We start from the raw sequence: 18,814 nt of genomic DNA on the forward strand, positions 1-18,814 counted from the left end.
CCTGGTCAGCGGGAGAGGGCAGGGATGGAGGGGGGTTCTCAGACACGAACACCCCAGGAGTAGGGAAAGTGTCCCCAGCACAAGCTGGAAGAGGGAAAATCGGGCAGTAAAAACATTCACTAATAAGAGAGAGGTGGTGAGAACAAGCCTGGGAGAGCGACCCGCCCGTGGAAACCTTGCGGTGGGGCCTTGCTCCCTCTCCTGCTCAGGAGCGGATGCTGAGAACAGACCTGGGGGGTTGCTTAAATACAACCCCTCGGCCGCCCCCGTCAGGTGCCAGGGCAGCTGTTCTAACCACCACTGAGTTTTGAGGATTTGAGTCTCATAGGCACTTGTGTTTAGGAAAGACTCTGCTTTTCTAAAATACATTTGATATCTGAAAGCTACATATTCAAAAACTTTGCCTAATCTTTCACATTCGACATACGCATCTCATTTTTTAAGACTTGCAAATCTTAATAGTCACTTTTAAGGGTCTTTGAATACTACAAATCTAGTTCATTAAGCCTTCAAAACTTTGAATTGTGATAATAAGGGTAATGTATTCAATTTCTTCTTAGGCATTTCAATTGCCTAGCGGACAAAACCTTCTTAGTACTAATTAATTTTTAGAAATCTAATGATTTCACTTACAAATGCTATGAACCCAGAGTTTCTTACATATTCCAGTACTGTGAATAAACGTCCTAAGATTTCTAGATAGCATTACAAGGCTAAGTCAACTGGATAATTACACATTTAACTCTGGATTTATGAGGATTTCTTTACAATAGACCAGGTTCTTTAAACCTTAAGGGACCATGAGATTCCAAAGCTATCCAGATTTCTTAATATGAAAGTGAGAATTTTAAGGCTTTTGGTATATTAATCACTTCTAGACTTCCAAGTCTTCCTGGGTTTATAAGATGTTTACCTATTAAGAAAGAAAAGTGCAGTTTTAATTAGCGGGCTTTACTTCTGATGAGAGGTGGCGGTCAGCACCTCATGGGGTCTGGTCAGCCCTCAGTGGGCTGCAGGGACACCTCCTCAGTTACTGAGTCAGTGGCCGTGGACGTCAGGAAAAGACGCGTGGGTTGCCAGCCTTCCTAGATCTAAGGCGTGCACTTTCTTTACAAATAGTTATAAAAGTGTGAAGTAAGTGTGTACACGAAAGTCCCTAAGAGGAAAAGTGAGGTCTGGCTGCTTTTGTTACTGTGCAGCCCACGGGCTTGTCATCACCGCTCAGAATCCCAAAGGCCCGCGGGGTCCCTGTCGCCACCCCCTCCCACCCAAGTACACACAGCCTCTTGTCTTCCCGGTTTACATTTACCACCCAAGCTGTTGCTGTCATTCAGTCGCTCAGTTGTGTTTGACTCTTTGCGACCCCACGGACTGCAGCACGCCAGGCCTCCCTGTCCATCAGCAACTCCGGGAGTTTTCTCAAACCCATGTCCATTGAGTCAGTGATGCCATCCAACCATCTCATCCTCTGTCGCCCCCTTCTCCTCCCGCCTGCAATCTTTCCCATATCAGGGTCTTTTCAGATGAGTCAGTTCTTCACATCAGGTGGCCAAAGTATTGGAGTTTCAGCTTCAGCATCAGTCCTTTCAATGAATCTTTAGGACTGATTTCCTTTAGGATGGACTGGTTGGCTCTCCTTACCGTCCAATGGACTCTCAAGAGTCTTCTCCAGCACCACAGATCAAAAGCATCAATTCTTCGGCGCTCAGCCCTTTATGGTCCAGCCCTCACGTTGGGGCAGGTGGTCGTCCCAAAGACTGCAGGTCTCTTTAACTTGGAAACCAGCCTCGTGCGAGCCAGCAGCATGCCCGCCCCTCAGCCCGGCATCCCCCCAGCCGCCGTCCTGCGTCTCCATCCTGGGTGAGGTCACAGCTGTCCAGCCCCACCGCTGTGCGGCACCACACACAGCTGTCTTTTCGTCACTATCTGCCCTCTTCCGGGGGCCTCGGGTGGTTGCCAGCCTGGGGCTGTTGTGAAGAGTTTGGCCATAGGTTCTCCCGGCCGTGGTCCCTGAGGCACACGACGGTCATTTCCACGTCAGGCAGTGGAATTGCCAGGTATGGGCCTGTGTGTCTTCCGCTCTAATAATTAACACCAAACTCGTTCCCAAGTTGGTGGCGTCAGCTCACACTGCTACCCACAATATACGTAATCCCCCCAACCCTGCCCCATCACTGACACTTGCTGTGGTCAGATTTCCAAATTTTATCTGTCCTGATGAGTATGGAATAGCATCTCATTTTGGTTATAATTTGCAACAAAACAGAGAAGCTTTTTATAAGTGTATTGGTCCTGTGGGTATCATTTTTATGAAGTGTCTGTTCAAATCTCTTAACCCTTCTTATTAAGCGATTAAAATTCTGTTGATTGGTAGAAGTTCTTTGGGCTTCGCTGGTGACTCAGCAGTAAAGAATCTGCCTGCAATGCAGGAGGCGTGGGTTCATCACCGCTCATCACCTGGATGGAGAAGATCCCCTGGAGAAGAGAATGGTTACCCACTCTGGTATTCTTGCCTGGAGAATTCCATGGATAGAGGAGTCTGGTGGGCTGCAGTCCATGGGGTCCCAAAGAATCGGACATGACTTAGCAACTAAGCAACAAGAAGAGTTCTTTAAATACTCTGGGTGTGAGATCATCCTGGTTTTTTTTAATGAGTCATGGTAGACAGAATATGCTCCCCCTGCTAAAGAGCTCCTGCCTGATCCCCAGGACTGGAAGTGCGTCACCTTACACGGCAACAGTGGCTTGGCAGAGGTGCTTAAACGAAGGATCTGGAGGCGGAGAGAGGGCCTGTGACGCCCAGGTGGGCCCAGCCAGATGCCAGAGTCCTTCAGAGCCGAGGGGCCCTCCAGAGGGCTGCACTCCTGCTGCCCTGAAGATGGGGAGGGCCCTGAGCCAAGCAGGGCCAGGAGCTCCGGAAGCTGGAACCGCGAGAGAGCACGCTCCCTGGAGCCTAGAGAAGGAACCAGCGCTCGAGCCAACTTGCTTCTAGTCCCGTCACGCCCATGCCAGACTTCCAGCCCACAGCCCTGTGATAACACATTTTCCTCGTGCGTTGGTAATGAGTTGAGGCAGCAGTAGAAAGCTAGCAACCTATGTGTGACAAAGGGCGTCCCTGGGAGCCCAGCGGTAAAGGGCCTGCCTGCCACTGCCGGAGCTGCAGGAGGCCCGGGTTCAGTCCCTGGGTTGGGAAGATCCCTGGGAGGAGAGCACGGCAACCCACTCCATCACCCTTGCCTGGGATATCGCTTGTCCATGGGAATCCCATGGACAGAGGAGCCTGGCGGGCTACAGTCCATGGAGTCGCAAAGAGCTGGACGCAGCAGCACACGCACACACGTGTCACAAGGGATTTCTGTCCCTGGGTGAGTTTCCTTCCGTTTCCTACTCAGTCCTTTGAGAAACAGAGGCTCTTGAGTGAATGCGGCTGAACCCATCAACCTTTCCCTTTCCACCCGGCTCCTCTGCAGTCTCAGTTAAGAGGCGTCTCCCTGGCCTGAGAGACAGACAACTCTCCTCCGTCTCCCATCAGGCTGTTGAGCTTCGTACCCTGAGGTCTGCGATGGTCCAGGGACCAAGGCTTGTGCGGAGGGAGGCTTCTGCCCCTGGGGTTTAGCACGTGGCTGCCCAGCTGCCCTCGCTCTGCTGGGCAGATGCAGCCCCTGTCCTGTGCGGACCTGTGTTTGGCGTTTCAGCGGCTCTCGGGGAAGGCTGGCCCAGAGCACGCACTGCACCGTGGAAGCAGAAAGCCCCTATTTATAGCAAATGCCCCTCCTTTTAATGAGAGTCTTCTAGTCCCACAGTGACCTGTTTAAAAGCGTGTGATGTTGGGAGTGAGGTGGGAGGAGGCAGGAGCCTTTAGGGGATGGAGGGGGCTGCCCCGTCTATTAACGGCGGGAGCTTAAGGCTGCGGCTGATGCTTGGGGGACACTGGGGACTGCATGTGCTACAGGGGGGCCTGAACTGCCCCTGGCTCGGCCGGGTCAGAAGCCCCTGCAGCAGATCGGCCGTGGGGGAAATGCTCAGAAAAGCTCAAGTTCAAGGACGCAAATGAAAACCGCCAGGAAAAAGTATGTCAGAAAGCAAACTCTTTAAAACCGTGGTTCTTCTGGTGAGGCTGCGGGGCTCAGAATTCAGACGCCGACAGGAGGGACTAGACCCTGTGGGTCTTTACAAGCGGAGGCAGAGGGGCGGCGGGGGCCACGTGGGGGCCTGGCCCTCGCCGGGGATGGAGCGAAGCCCGTGGAGGCTGCGGGCGCCTAGGTGAGCCGCAGCTTCATCTCCGACACCTTGTAGCTGTAGTTGTACCGGCCCCACGACTTCCAGTTGATGCCGTTGGCGTAGCTCGTGTGCAGCCCCCTGAGGTAGCGGCCATTCAGGTTGGACGAGTGGCAGCTGTGATACCACCAGGCCCCCTGGAACTGCGCGGCACAGTTAGAGGGGCTCTCGTCATTGTCACGGTCTTTGGTGGAGAAGAAGTGATTTCCGTGGTCCGTCAGGGAGTCACCTGCTCGGGGAGGGGAGTGGGCGGAGTGGGGTGTCGCTGGTCCTAGAGGGAGCCGCCGTCGGGGGGCCCTGCCGCCCACCCAGCGCACCTCCCTCTGGAGACCCCCATGGGGCAGAGGGTGCCTCCTGGTCCCGGAACTCTGCACCAGGGCGCGAGCCTCCCTCCAGCCTCACCTGTTTCCTCCTGGCTCCCCGGAGACCTCCAGGACCTTGGGGCCCCTCTCTTCCCCAAGACTGCGCCTCTCTCCTGGGCCCTGCCCCCTCCCACTGGCTTGCCCTGGTCATCCCAGGGGCCCAGCACCGCCTCACCGGGGGCCCTGGCTGCAGCTTCAGTCCCGGGCGTGCAGCTCCCCTCTGGCCCCCGCAGTATCCACGCCCCCCACGCCTGCCTGGGCCTCACTTACACCATGGTCAAGGGTCCCTGCCCTGCTCCTTCCTTGGCGGCTCAGAGGAGACCATGTGTGTCAAACAGGCACCTGAAGGCTCCCGTTTGCCATCCCCTCCAGCATCCCGGAGGGCCTTGCTCTCCGGAGCTCTGCTTCAACACAGTCCAGCAGGCATCTGGCCCCATTTCTGAACACAAGTGTACCCTGGAAGCTCCAGGATGAGCCACAAGGATTGCCTTCCCACAGTCTGTGACCAGGGGGTCTTTCTGGCAAAGAACATCCCACAGGGTTGGTATTCTGTGGAGCCACTTGGGAATGGGGCTCTAAGGCCTCCTGTGAGATGACCGTTCTCTCCCAGGTGTTAGCAGGACGGGGTCAGTGACCTCAGAGCATCACGGGCCCCCACGTTACATAGAAACGCAGGCACCTTCTTATCTGCAATCACACATGGGTAAGCCAGGCCCCGAGAGGGGAGCCCCCAGTCCAGGGTCTCTCGGGGAGGCAGAGCCAGGACGCCCAGCAGCTTCTCTGCTTCCCCAACCCCGAGCTGAAGCCCTGGCCACTGCAGTGAGCCGTGCAGACTCTGACCTGCATTGCCCTCCACAAAGGCTCCCAGGACCAGCTTGTACTTCTCAGCTTCATCTGCCATCCTGAATGACTGGTACTTGGCAAATCGGTGGTTGCCTTCAAAGTCCATGAGGTCTACCCGGAGCTCACTGGTTCCTGTCGAAGGAAGGTGTTCAGGTCTAAGCAGAAGGGACCCTCCGCCTCCAGGCAAAGGAGGTGAGAATTTGGGTAAGTTCTAGAGGCGTGTCTGAACTTGGCATTCGGGGATAATTCAGCGGGGAAGGTGTGAGAGGCTTGTGGATGTGAGGCTCCAGGGAGGGCTCCCTGACTTCCGATGGCTCCCTTCTGTTCCACCAGCCTCGCCCCAAATCCCACAGTTGGTATTCCTTGAATGGAATGAAGCCTCACTCTACTGGAAACCCTAAATTCTCCTGCAAACCGCTGTGAATGCCAGGGCAGGAAAGTGTATCTGTATTTGTTTCTTTTGCAAGAATTTCAGGCACATGAGTGGACACCTTCACGGTTGCCCTGAGGTAGTGGAAGAATTTAAAATAGGATTCACAGGTTTACAGTTGAACTTAGGACCACCCGTGAGGCTGATTCTATGAAACAGAGCAGTGGGCTGAGGGGGCCCGTGTCAGGACCCCCACATGCAGTGACCGGGAGAAGGAGGGAAGGGGTTCTGTGGGCCTCAGAGCCCAGTTTCAAGGCAGGACTGACGACTGGAAGAGAGAGGAGGGCCACCCTAGTCCAGATGGCCTCCTGCCCACTTCCTCGTCTCCGGTTCTAAGGTCTGATTGGTCCTGAGACCAGAAGACATCTTCCCTCCAATAACCCCCCTTCTCCCAATTTTGACCCTCAGAGAGTCTGAGAAGCGTGCCTCCCTGCTGGCAAAGGCATAGCCTTCCTGCTGTCAGAGGGGAGCACGTGAGGGGCAAGGCCTTCTGCTCCACACAGCCCAGGACTAGGGTCAGGAGCTGTGGGCTGCAGGCCCCCCAACCACAGAGCCCCCGCCGTGGCCCTACCCTGGGCGGTCAGGGAGTGGATGTTGTCATTCCCCAGCCAGAACTCGCCCAGCTGACTGCCGAAGCCCTGCTTGTACGCGGTCCAGGTCCGGAAGAAGTCCACAGAGCCGTCCTTCCTTCGCTGGAAAACCTGTGCGTGGAGGGGGGTGCTGGGAGACAGGCCCCTGCTGCCGTCCCCCTGTGGGGTGCCCCGCCACCCGTGAGCACAGCACCAGTAGCTCACAGCGCTCCACAGGCTGGGGCCCCGGATGTGGGTCTCATTAAAGACCCCGGGGACCGTCAGGGGAGTACCTACATGTGGCCAGGGAGATCATGGAGACTCAGAGAGTGCAGGCGATAAGCCCAAAGCCACGTGTCTGGAGAGGAGTGGGCACTTCTGGGCCTCAGCCCATGGCCTGGGGTTACAGGCCTCCTTGTCCCTGCCCCGACATTTCTGCTTCTCCCAACCTCAATGACAGGACGGGGTCAGCTGAGCCTGGGGTTAGACAGTCTCACAGAGGCCTCTAAAGACTGATCTCCCACCAAAGGAGCCTCCTGGACACGCCCACCGCTGCCCACGGGCCGCGCGGCCGTCTTTGGGACCCCGGCAGCTCACGGTCCACCCCCCGCCGTCGGTGTCCATGTCACACAGCACAGTCAGGGGCCGGCAGTCGGGCAGGTAGATGGTGTGCCAGCCGCTCAGAAAGTGTCCCCTGGTGAGCAGCTCCGTGCAGGTCCGAGGTCCTGGGAGGGGAAATGGGGGGATGGATGCCAGATCAGGAGCCTGGGCAGGGCAGGGGCAGGGGAGGGGGCAGAGGAGGGGACACCTGCCTGGGGGACGGTGGCACCAAGGCCTGGGACAGACAGAGACCACCCCCACCTCCCAGAGCTGTCCCCACCATGGTCTGGGCACCCCGCCTTCCAGGGAAAGTTATAAGCTCCCCAGGAAGACCGCTGTGGAAGACACACGTCATTCAGGCAATAGCTGCCTGTAACTGGGGAGTGAGATGTGCAGAGAATGTTTCATCTCTGGATGCTAGAACCAGAGTCTGTGCAGCTGGCCTTCTGGTCAACCGCCCCCACGGGAGCAGGTCCTGGCTGAGGTCTGGGGTTGGGGTCGGCGTGTGTGCAGTCACCTGTGGCACATGAATGAAGCTGCCCCGACTCTCCTGTTGTGGGAGAGAGGACACGCATGTCACACGTCTGGAAACAGCCCTGGGCCCATCAGCCCCTCTGCTCCATGAACACGGCACTGACAGTGGAAACCATCGCCCAGCTCTTCAGGACGGACAGCCCCCAGCCCTGGGCAGCGGTTCCGAGACTCAGCCGCGGGGCTCGCTGGGGGAACTGGCTGGACCACCGTACCGGCCGCCTCTCCTGGGCTTTGAGGCTCCCAGCACTGAGGGTCAGCTCCTCCGGGCCCGTTACTTTCCACCATCAGAGCCTCTGGTCGTGGAAAGTCCTGGGGGCGTTTGGGGTATGCTTGGCCCCAACCAGCGCACTTTGTACTTGTCGTCAAAGCATGTGACGGTGTCTTGTGAGTGCTCATTCGTGTCCGACTCTTTGTGACCCCGTGGACTGTAGCCCGCCAGGGTCCTCTGTCCACGGGGATTCTCCAGGCAAGAATACCAGAGGGGGTTGCCATGCCCTCCTCTGGGGGAATCTTCCCAGCCCCGGGATGGAACCCATGTCTCTTGCATCCCCTGCACTGGCAGGCGGGCTCTTTGCCGCCAGTGCCGCCTGGAAGCCTGACTGTGTCTTGGTATTTTACCTTTTCTTACTTTAAGAAATGTTTAAATAAATGGGCATAAATCAGAAAAAAGAAAAGGCGAAACGTCCACAGTCATGCACTGAATCAGTGTTGCCAGTCTCCCCGGGGCAAAACTGGCAGCTGCGGGCTCCTCCAGCCTCCAACCACGAGGACCGCCCTTCTGCCCCAATCATGGGCTGGACAGGCAGGGCCAGGGCATGGTCTGAGCTCCTCACCCAGACGTTCTCCTGGGCCCCGGGACACCTCATGTGACCCAGGCCTCGTGGACCACCCCCCCAGCCCCCTGCAAAGCCTGCCGGGTGCCCCCGGGGAGGGGAGGGGCTCACCTTTCTCTCCACGTGCACCCTTCTCCCCTTGGGCTCCTGGGGAGAGACAGGGGACGCAGAGGACGCCTGTCAGTGGATAGCGACCCTCCGCTCTGGAAGCCACCCCAGGCTCAGTTCTTCAGGGGGTGGCTCAGCCTCACGCATGCTTCACGCTCACACGGCTTTCAGATGCCTGGGTCTTGGTGGAGCGGGTGGGCGGCTGGGAACGTGAGGCCTGGGATCCTTCCCTGGGTCACAGCAGGCTGCTGGGGACCCAGGACCCTGGGCCTGTTCACGCGCCGCCTCGAGGCTCTCAGGACGCGGGCGGTAAAACAGGCCGTGTCTCTCGCGCCGCCCTCCCGCTCTGTCTCTCCCCCCTCTCTCCGCCTCCCCGCCCCTCTCGGTCTGACTCTCCGGCTCTGTAGACAGGCCCCAGGGTCCTGCTGGGGGTTGCAGCTCTTCATCACCTGTGCTTCCTTTGGGTCCAGCCGGCCCTGCCTTCCCAGGGACTCCGGGCAAACCTCGTTCTCCTGTAAATCCCAAAGACACACCATTGGGAAAGGCCATCTGAGGCACCTTACTTGAGCTCTGTCTGCCCTGAGAAATAAAGTCCTGACCCTCCCATCCCAGCTCCAGTATCCTCAGGGTTGCTGCCACCGGGCCCCAGCCTGAGGGTGATACCGGAGACAGTGGGGACCAAGTGCCCGTGGCCCCCGCTGCAGACAGCCGGCACCCCAGGGCGCCACCGGCGTCCAGCTCCTGCAGGCCTCTGTGGAGCAGGCCCAGGTCCACGCCACCGCACAGAGCTCTGCCGTCCAGTCGGGGGCTGGGGCCAGGAACACGTCCTCACAGACCCTATCACACGGGGGCACCTGGAGTCGCGAGCCTCGGGCCCAGCTCTCTGTGCTCCACCCTGGATGCAGGGGACAGCGTTAGCTGCTCAGTCATGTCCGACTCTTTGGAACCCCACGGACTGCAGCCCACCAGGCTCCCTGTCCATGGAATTCTCCAAGCAAGAACACTGGAGTGGGTTGTCATTCCAGGAGTCAGACCCAGGGATCTCATGGATGGCAGGCAGATTCTTTACTGTCTGAATCACCAGCTGAACTCAGATGCAGGGAGGTCAGACACAATTACGTATCCCACTGGGAAGGTTCCGACTCCACCTCCAGAGGGGGAGGGTCAGCAGCCTGAAGCCCCAGTTCAGTTCAGTTCAGTTGCTCGGTCGTGTCCGACTCTTTGCGACCCCATGGACTGCAGCACGCCAGGCCTCCCTGTCCAACACCAACTCCCGGAGACTGCTCAAACCCATGTCCATTGAGTCGGTGATGCCATCCAACCATCTCATCCTCTGTCGTCCCCTTCTCCTCCTGCCCCCAATCTTTCCCAGCATCAGGGTCTTTTCCAATGAGTCAGCTCTTCGCATCATGTGGCCAAAGTATTGGAGCTTCAACTTCAGCATCAGTCTTTCCAATGAACATTCAGGACTGATTTCCTTTAGGATGGACAGGTTGGACTCCTTGCAGTCCGAGGGGCTCTCAAGAGTCTTCTCCAACACCACAGTTCACAAGCATCAGTTCTTCAGGGCTCAGCTTTCCGTATGGTCCAACTCTCACATTTGTACATGACCACTGGAAAAACCACAGCTTTGACTAGACAGGTCTTTGTCGGCAAAGTGATGTCTCTGCTTTTTAATATGCTGTCTAGGTTGGTCATAGTTTTTCTTCCAAGGAGCAAGTGTCTTTTAGTTTCATGGCCACAGTCACCATCTGCAGTGATTTTGGAGCCCAAGAAATAATGAGGCCCAGGTCTGCATTATTAACCTTGGCAGGAGGCTAGGACCACCCAGGGCCACTTCCCCTCCTCCCAGGCACTGATGGGAGGTCGGGAGAGGCTGCCCCAGGCTCAGTAAACGGAAGGGCAGGGGTCTACTAACAGGCTCACCGCCCTGGGGAGTGGGGTGTGGGGGTGGGACAGAGGGGCAGGGCCGCTTCCGCTTGTGGCCAAGTAAACACAGCCCCTGGCAGGCTGCGGACCAGAAGTGCCCTCCTCCCGGGGTCCCCCAGCAGAACCCCATCTCAGAGCCCGTTTCAGGGCCGCAAGCCTTGTAAGGAGGGGGGTTGCCACGTGGGCAGATGTGTGGAGTGCTGGGGGCCCTCACACTGGGTGGAGACCCAGCTCCTCCCTCCCTGGCCATGCTTGGCATCTCGGAGCCCCGGGTTTCTCCTCTGAGGTGCAGGGAGGAAAACCTGGGGCCCCGGTTTCCAGGTGAGTTCACCGGGTGCTTGAGGTGCAGAGCTCCTGCCAACGGTCACGGAAAAGCCAGTCCTGATCAAGGGCCTGGAAGCGCATGCTCCATAAGACACCCAGACATGAGCTGAGAAGAGCTGAGACCAGCACCCTGCTCTGGGGACGGCAGTGCCGGGGGGCGCCGGGGTCACCTCTGGGCAGAACCCGTGACCCAAACTTCCCAACTGAGGTGCCTCAGCGGGCACAGCCCTGCTCAGGCTCTGGTCTGAGAAGAGCCGGAGCTCTGTGGCCCCATCCCCACCCGGGGCACGCACCCTTCAGTCCACCAGCCCCATCCCCACCCGGGGCATGCACCCTTCTGTCCACCGGCCCCGCCCCCACCCGGGGCACGCACCCTTCAGTCCACCAGCCCCATCCCCACCCGGGGCACGCACCCTTCAGTCCACCGGCCCCGTCCCCACCCGGGGCACGCACCCTTCAGTCCACCGGCCCCGTCCCCACCCGGGGCACGCACCCTTCAGTCCACCGGCCCCGTCCCCACCCGGGGCACGCACCCTTCAGTCCACCGGCCCCGTCCCCACCCGGGGCACGCACCCTTCAGTCCACCGGCCCCGCCCCCACCCGGGGCACGCACCCTTCAGTCCACCGGCCCCGTCCCCACCCGGGGCACGCACCCTTCAGTCCAGCAGCACCCGTCTCTCCCTTGAGCCCTGGGGCTCCGGGCAGCCCTGGGCAGCCTCGGAGGATGGACAGCTTGTCGGAGCCCTCCAGACCCACCAGCTTCACCTCTGCAGAGAAACGTGGAGTTGGGGTCAGGGCGCTCATCACAGGGCCAGCGACATGCCGCCCAAGCCAAGAGTGTCTGCTACAAGGCGACCTGGTCCCTTGGCTCCAGCTGGTGTCACTGGTCTCAGATGAGGGGTCAGCCTGGCAGTGAGCTTCCTGCCTCTGGTGGGCACTGGTCAAGTGGGGAGGCCACGCCTGGGCATGGAATCCACCCTGCCTGATTCCCAGCCCCCCACCTCCATGCTGTGTGTCTTTGGGCAAGTCACTCAACCCCTCTGAGTTCTGGGCATCCAAATGGGGACAAAAATAAGGCTGTGGGGAGAATTAGATCAGATAATGCAGATTTTTAGATTCTTATACTTCACGGCATGTACTTCCACTACATGACAACAACAATAAATATTTATAAGACTTGGGGGTTGGGGAGAGCATAACATTTTCAACCCCAGGCCTCGGACTTGTGACCAAAGAGCTCCTGAATTGGAAGGGGTCCCTGTAGGTCCCCCCGGAGAGAAGATGCATTTGATCTAAAAACACAGAGCAAATTCCAGTAGAACAGGAACCAGGGGGTCATTTCCTTCTCGGGAAAAAAAGAAAAATTAGTTTTGTTGATTTCAAAACTAAAACATCCTCACGAGAGACAACTTAGAGTGTGTGGGAGTCAGCCAGGCACAGAGACGCTGCAGACACCGGAGCTGCTGCTGTGGAATCTGTCTCCACCAGAGATGCTCTCAGGGGGACAAGTTTATGCTTCCCCCACAAATACATCCTCAACTCACGGTGAGACTGGTCTGTCCTCGGGGAAATCTCTTTCCAGGCGTGGGCGCAGCCCCCTGCACAGATCGGAAGGGAGGCCACCCACCCTTATACCTCAAACCTGGCATGAAAGCCAAAAATCTGCAGTAACAAACCCCAAGGGAGCGTGGGAGCCCTGGGATTAGAGAACCTTTCTAAAAAGTCCAGGCAAAGACAGGAAGCAGGGGGCATTGTCCTTCTTGGCTGCAGAGCCGAGACCTGACTGGATGCTCCATGGAGCAAATCCGAGGCTTGAGAGGGAGACAGACACAGATTAAATTCCCGCTCCTCCTGCATGGCCTTGGGCCATTCGTTGTCTCCTAGTCTGAGGATGAAGCTGAGCTGCAGCTGAGCTGCTGAGTCTTCACAAGGTGCGGATAGAGGGTTTCACCCTGGATGCTACCTATGGTCAGTGAGTGGGGAGCTCCAGTATTCAGGGGCCGGAAACAGGTCCATCTCACCTGGACATGTGTCTGCAGCCTGGGCAGCGAGGGTCCCGAAGCACAGGCACACGAGGAGCGGGCCACCGGGCCCCAGGGCCCTGGCCGCGCCTCCCAGCTCCATGTCCTGCGGTCTGTGCCCGAGCTCTTGCGGGCAGTGGAAGCCAGCCCCTGTCTGGGCCTGCGGTTTCTCCACTCCAGGGGGACGCCCACTTCCTCCTGCCTCTTTGCTTACACCCACAGGAGGTGCCAGAGGATGGCAAAGGGCATTTCCTTCCCTCTGGGCCCCACCAGGCTGCCCACTGAATTGGGCTTAGTTCTGCTGGCAGGATACCCTGTTGCCGGTTGAGAGAGCTCCCAGGACCCCTGCGTTGGAAGGGGTCTGCCTTCTTTGTGGCTTAAGGAAAGTTCCATCCCCAGACCCCCTCCTTATCACCCAGCTCTGCCCAGGCAACACGCCGAGGCTTTGACTGGGGTATGAGGAGCAGCAAGACCCCTCCCTCCCTCACCTGATTTCCAGAATGTTCTAATGACTAAGCACCTAACACAGGGGAAGAGAAAAAAAAAAATCCTGAGTGCTTCTTAGGTGCCAAATGCTACTCACAGCAGCCCCATCAGGAAGACACTATGATCTGAATTTCACAGTGGGGGAACTGAAGCCACTCTGCTGGTGGGAGCCAGACATCTCCTTGAGTCTGTCCGAGGCTCCGAGGACCACCGGGTCTGGTCTTGACACCTGAAGGTGAGGCTGTGCCTTGCCCCCCCAGATCCCAGAGGCTGTCCTCCACACCTGTACTATGATCACCCTGAACCAGGACAGGCGGTGGCGCTCCGGGAAGGGCTTCTGCAGACGTGTAGAGGGTCACTAAGGAGAGCAGGGTGGTGCCGGAGGGGAGGAGCTGGGGGCGAAACTCCTTCATGGACTCACATTTCTCTAGGCAGCGTGCGTGAGCTGGCATCCTAACCACACTTACTGTCTAACTAGGAAAGCAGCACTGATGGCCAAACCTGAGGTTTTGAAAAGGTGCACAGGGCCCAGCGTCCATCTCCGTGGGCTCTGGGATGACGCCGACTCGGCACAGTGCTGTGCGGCGGCTCCAGCCCCCTGAGACAGAGGAGGAAAGAGGTCGCCTTGCCTCAGTCATCACTCAGCCCCCAGCCAGCTACGGATCTGAGCTTTGTCTGCTGGAGAGGAGCTCGTGCAGGGTCGTTCACCTGGTCTTGGACGGGGAGAGAGGTGGCCGGTGTTAGCCCCGCTACCCCATCTGCGCAAGCCCCTCCCTGTACCAGGGTGCTTCCTGTTCTTCTCACTGTTGATAGGATGACTGCAGGTGGGACATTGATCGCACAGTCAGGTATCACTTTAATGTCCCTGAAGTATGTGGGCCTACGAAGATGCCAGAACGTGAGACTCTGTCAAGCTCAGATGTCCTAAAGTGGGATCAACCGAGGGCATCTGATTTCTGGCAACGGCAGCTGAGGTATTTGGGGCCACCTGTCCTCAGAGGACAAACAGAAGCACAAGTGTTAGTCCCTCAGTTGTGTCCGATGCTTTCTGAGCCCATGGACTGTAGCCTCCCAGGCTCCTCTGTCCATGGCATTCTCCAGGCAGGAATGGGTAGCCTGGAGTGGAGTGCGTAGCCATTCCCTTCTCCAGAGGATCTTCCCAACCCAAGGATCGAACCCCTGTCTCCTGTGGCTCCTGCGCTGGTGGGCGGATTCTTTACCACTGAGCCACCTGGGCTTTGACACTCTGGTGAGGGCTGCCTATGTCACGGTTGCCTGCTTGCTCCAAGCTGAAACCAACACAGGTCTTCTCAGAAGAATACTACCACCCCAAGACTTAAATGATTTCTGCAAATATACCTTTCAAATTAAATCTTAGAATGCAGGACAAGATAACCAGGCTCGTGAGGACAAAAGACGACAGGTACAGGGACAAACAGAGACAGCGGAGCATGGAGACAGACCTCCACACGCCACGGCTGCCCAGACGACACCACGGTCAGTGCGGAAATCGAAAGGCGCCCTCAGAGTGAACACAAGCCAGGTTGCTCGTACATCACCACTTCTGCTCAGATGCACAGCGTCACTGTCAGAGCAGTAAGGCAGAAAAGAATAAATCGGATGTACACGAGTTGGAAAGGCAAGTACAAGGCTGCTATTACTTTTGTAGAAAATTCAGGGGAATCTAAAATTTTTAGAACGAATGAGCTTCAGTTCAGTTCAGTCGCTCAGTCGTGTCCGACTCTTTGCGACCCCATGAATCGCAGCACACCAGGCCTCCCTGGCCATCAGCAACCTCTGGAGTTCACTCAAATTCATGTCCATCGAGTCGGTGATGCCATCCAGCCATCTCATCCTCTGTCGTCCCCTTCTCCTCCTGCCCCCAATCCCTCCCAGCATCAGAGTCTTTTCCAATGAGTCAACTCTTCGCATGAGGTGGCCAAAGGACTGGGGTTTCAGCTTCAGTATCAGTCCTTCCATGAACACCCAGCACTGATCTCCTTCAGAATGGACTGGTGGGATCTCCTTGCAGTCCAAGAGACTCTCAAGAGTCTTCTCCAACACCACAGTTCAAAAGCATCAATTCTTCGGTGCTCAGCTTTCTTCACAGTCCAACTCTCACATCCATACATGACTACAGGAAAAACCATAGCCTTGACTAGTCGGAATTTTGTTGGCAAAGTAATATCTCTGCTTTTCAATATGCTATGTAGGTTGGTCATAACTTTCCTTCCAAGGAGCAAGCATCTTTTAATTTCATGGCTGCAGTCACCATCTGCAGTGATTTTGGAGCCCAGAAAAATAAAATCTGACACTGTTTCCACTGTTTCCCCATCTATTTCCCATGAAGTGATGGGACTGGATGCCATGATCTTCATTTTCTGAATGTTGAGCTTTAAGCCAACTTTTTCACTCTCCATTCTCACCTTCATCAAGAGGCTTCTTAGTTCCTCTTCACTTTCTGCCATAAGAGTGCTATCGTCTGCATATCTGAGGTTATTGATATTTCTCCCGGCAATCTTGATTCCAGCTTGTGCTTCTTCCAGCCCAGCGCTTCTCATGATGTACTCTGCATAAAAGTTAAATAAGCGGGGTGACAATATACAGCCTTGACATACTCCTTTTCCTATTTGGAACCAGTCTGTTGTTCCATGTCCAGTTCTAACTGTTGCTTCCTGACCTGCATACAGATTTCTGAAGAGGCAGGTCAGGTGGTCTGGTATTCCCATCTCTTTCAGAATTTTCCACAGTTTATTGTGATCCACACAGTCAAAGGCTTTGGCATAGTCAATAAAACAGAAATAGATGTTTTTCTGGAACTCTCTTGCTTTTTCCATGATCCAGCGGATGTCGGCAATTTGATCTCTGGTTCCTCTGCCTTTTCTAAAACCAGCTTGAACATCAGGAAGTTCACGGTTCACATATTGCTGAAGCCTGGCTTGGAGAATTTTGAGCATTTCTTTACTAGCATGTGAGATGAGTGCAATTGTGCGGTAGTTTGAGCATTCTTTGGCATTGCCTTTCTTTGGGACTGGAATGAAAACTGTCCTTTTCCAGTCCTGTGGCCACTGCTGAGTTTTCCAAATTTGCTGGCATATTGAGTGCAGCATTTTCACAGCATCATCTTTCGGGATTTGGAATAGTTCAACTGGAATTCCATCACCTCCACTAGCTTTGTTCGTAGTGATGCATTTTAAGGCCCACTTGACTTCACATTCCAGGATGTCTGGCTCTAGGTGAGTGAGCACACCACTGTGATTATCTGCGTCGTGGAGATCTTTTTTGTACAGTTCTTCTGTGTATTCTTGCCACCTTTTCTTAATATCTTCTGCTTCTGTTAGGTCCATATCATCTCTGTCCTTTATCGAGCCCGTCTTTGCATGAAGTGTTCCTTTGGTGTCTCTGATTTTCTTGAAGAAATCTCTAGTCTTTCTCATTCTGTTGTTTTCCTCTATTTCTTTGCATTGATCACTGAAGAAGGCTTTCTTATCTCTCCTTGATGTTTTTTGGAACTCTGCATTCAGATGCTTATCTCTTTTGTTTTCTCCTTTGCTTTTCGCTTCTTTTCTTTTCACAGGTATTTGTAAGGCCTCCCCAGACAGCCATTTTGCTTTTTTGCATTTCTTTTTCTTGGGGATGGTCTTGATCCCTGTCTCCTGTACAATGTCACGAACCTCTGTCCATAGTTCATCAGGCACTCTGTCTATCAGATCTAGTCCCTTTAATCTATTTCTCACTTCCACTGTATAACCATAAGGGAATTTGATTTAGATAATACCTGAATGGTCTAGTGGTTTTCCCCACTTTCTTCAATTTAAGACTGAATTTGGCAATAAGGAGTTCATGGTCTGAGCCACAGTCAGCTCCTGGTCTTGTTTTTGTTGACTGTATAGAGCTTCTCCATCTTTGGCTGCAAAGAATATAATCAAATCTGATTTCGGTGTTGACCATCTGGTGATGTCCGTGTATAGAGTCTTCTCTTGTGTTGTTGGAAGAGGGTGTTTGTTATGACCAGTGCATTTTCTTGGCAAAACTCTATTAGCCTTTGCCCTACTTCATTCCGTATTCCAAGGCCAAATTTGCCTGTTACTCCAGGTGTTTCTTGACTTCCTACTTTTGCATTCCAGTCCCCTGTAATGAAAAGGACATCTTTTTTGGGTGTTAGTTCTAAAAGGTCTTGTAGGTCTTTATAGAACCATTCAACTTCAGCTTCTTTAGCATTACTGGTTGGGGCATAGATTTGGATCACTGTGATATTGAATGGTTTGCCTTGGAAACAAACAGAGATCATTCTGTTGTTTTTGAGATTGCATCCAAGTACTGCATTTCGGACTCTTTTGTTGACCATGATGGCTACTCCATTCCTTCTGAGGGATTCCTGCCCGCAGTAGTAGATATAATGGTCATCTGAGTTAAATTCACCCATTCCAGTCCATTTCAGTTCTCTGATTCCTAGAATGTCGACATTCACTCTTGCCATCTCTTGTTTGACCCCTTCCAATTTGCCTTGATTCATGGACCTGACATTCCAGGTTCCTATGCAATATTGCTCTTTACAGCATCGGACCTTGCTTCTATCACCAGTCACATCCACAACTGGGTATTGATTTTGCTTTGGCTCCATCCCTTCATTCTTTCTGGAGTTATTTCTCCACTGATCTACAGTAGCATATTGGCCACCTACCGACCTGGGGGAGTTCCCCTTTCAGTGTCCTATCCTATCATGAATGAGCTTAGCAAAATTCAATTATGTTCCTAATAGTTAAACAGTGAATTACAAAAAGGAACTTTAAACATTTGCAATAGTGACAGCAACTCAAATAACTGAATAATTCCGGCAAAATAGACACTAGTCTCCATGTAGAAACATCAGGTGTGAAGGAGAGATGCTTAAAGAGAGCAACTAAAAGAATACTCTCTGTTTACGGATTCAAATGCTCAACGTCATAAAAATACCAGTTTCTCTCTAGTTGATCCGTAGAGTCACTGCATTATCAGTTAAAGGCCCCTTTTATTGGGAAACTTTGCGAGGTGAATTTGAAATTTGCTTAAAGGTTAAAGGCCAATGATTAGGATGTCTTGAGCTGGAGCAAGGAAGGATGACTTCCTCTAGTTCATGCCAGTAATTGTCGTGCAGATAAAGTCACTGAGACAGTGTGGTGCCAGCTCCAGGATCCAGACCAAACCATCAGAACCGAATAAAGGATCTAGAAACAACTTCAGGCGCACGCAGAAACTCGACGCATGACGGGCCAACTCCACAGAGCCAACAGGGAAAGGGCCAGCTTTTTTAAACGAAGAATAGTGGACTCACAATGTTGTGTGATTTCTGCTGTACTGCAGCGATTTGCTTTTATACACACACACACATATGTTCTTTTTAATATTCTTTCCATTAGGGCTTATCTCAGGGTATTGAATGTAGTTCTCTGCACTGCACAGGAGGACCTTGCTTATCCATCCTACATCTAATAGCTTGGGCTTCCCAGGTGGTAAA

General features: G+C 54.6%; 1 protein-coding gene across 2 annotated transcripts; it reads right to left on the bottom strand.

Annotated features, from left to right (window-relative positions):
• Window positions 1-4,073: 4,073 nt before the first annotated feature.
• Window positions 4,074-12,984, bottom strand: LOC133257770 (ficolin-2). Of its 2 annotated transcripts, XM_061434163.1 has the most exons (9): window positions 12,832-12,984; window positions 11,464-11,577; window positions 9,007-9,069; window positions 8,561-8,596; window positions 7,600-7,632; window positions 7,080-7,207; window positions 6,485-6,614; window positions 5,481-5,615; window positions 4,074-4,507 (listed from the first exon to the last, which is right to left on the bottom strand). In XM_061434163.1, the coding sequence occupies exons 1-9, from the start codon at window positions 12,932-12,934 to the stop codon at window positions 4,260-4,262; spliced, it is 990 nt and encodes a 329-aa protein (XP_061290147.1). In that variant the 5' UTR covers window positions 12,935-12,984; the 3' UTR covers window positions 4,074-4,259. The 2 variants fall into 2 exon arrangements, with proteins under 2 accessions (XP_061290147.1, XP_061290148.1); XM_061434164.1 differs by lacking the exon at window positions 11,464-11,577.
• Between the last annotated feature and the right edge of the window lie 5,830 nt (window positions 12,985-18,814).

The sequence above is a fragment of the Bos javanicus genome, chromosome 11, assembly GCF_032452875.1.
Source record: "Bos javanicus breed banteng chromosome 11, ARS-OSU_banteng_1.0, whole genome shotgun sequence".
Taxonomy (NCBI): Eukaryota; Metazoa; Chordata; class Mammalia; order Artiodactyla; family Bovidae; genus Bos; species Bos javanicus.

Coding starts and splice junctions, on each gene's coding strand:
- LOC133257770 (XM_061434163.1), bottom strand. CDS start 12,934: ATGGAGCTGGGAGGCGCGGCCAGGGCCCTGGGGCCCGGTGGCCCGCTC. Junction 9,070..11,463: donor GGGTGCTGCTGGACTGAAGG/GTGCGTGCCCCG, acceptor TGGGATTTACAG/GAGAACGAGGTTTGCCCGGA. Junction 8,597..9,006: donor TGGACCCAAAGGAAGCACAG/GTGATGAAGAGC, acceptor GTCTCTCCCCAG/GAGCCCAAGGGGAGAAGGGT.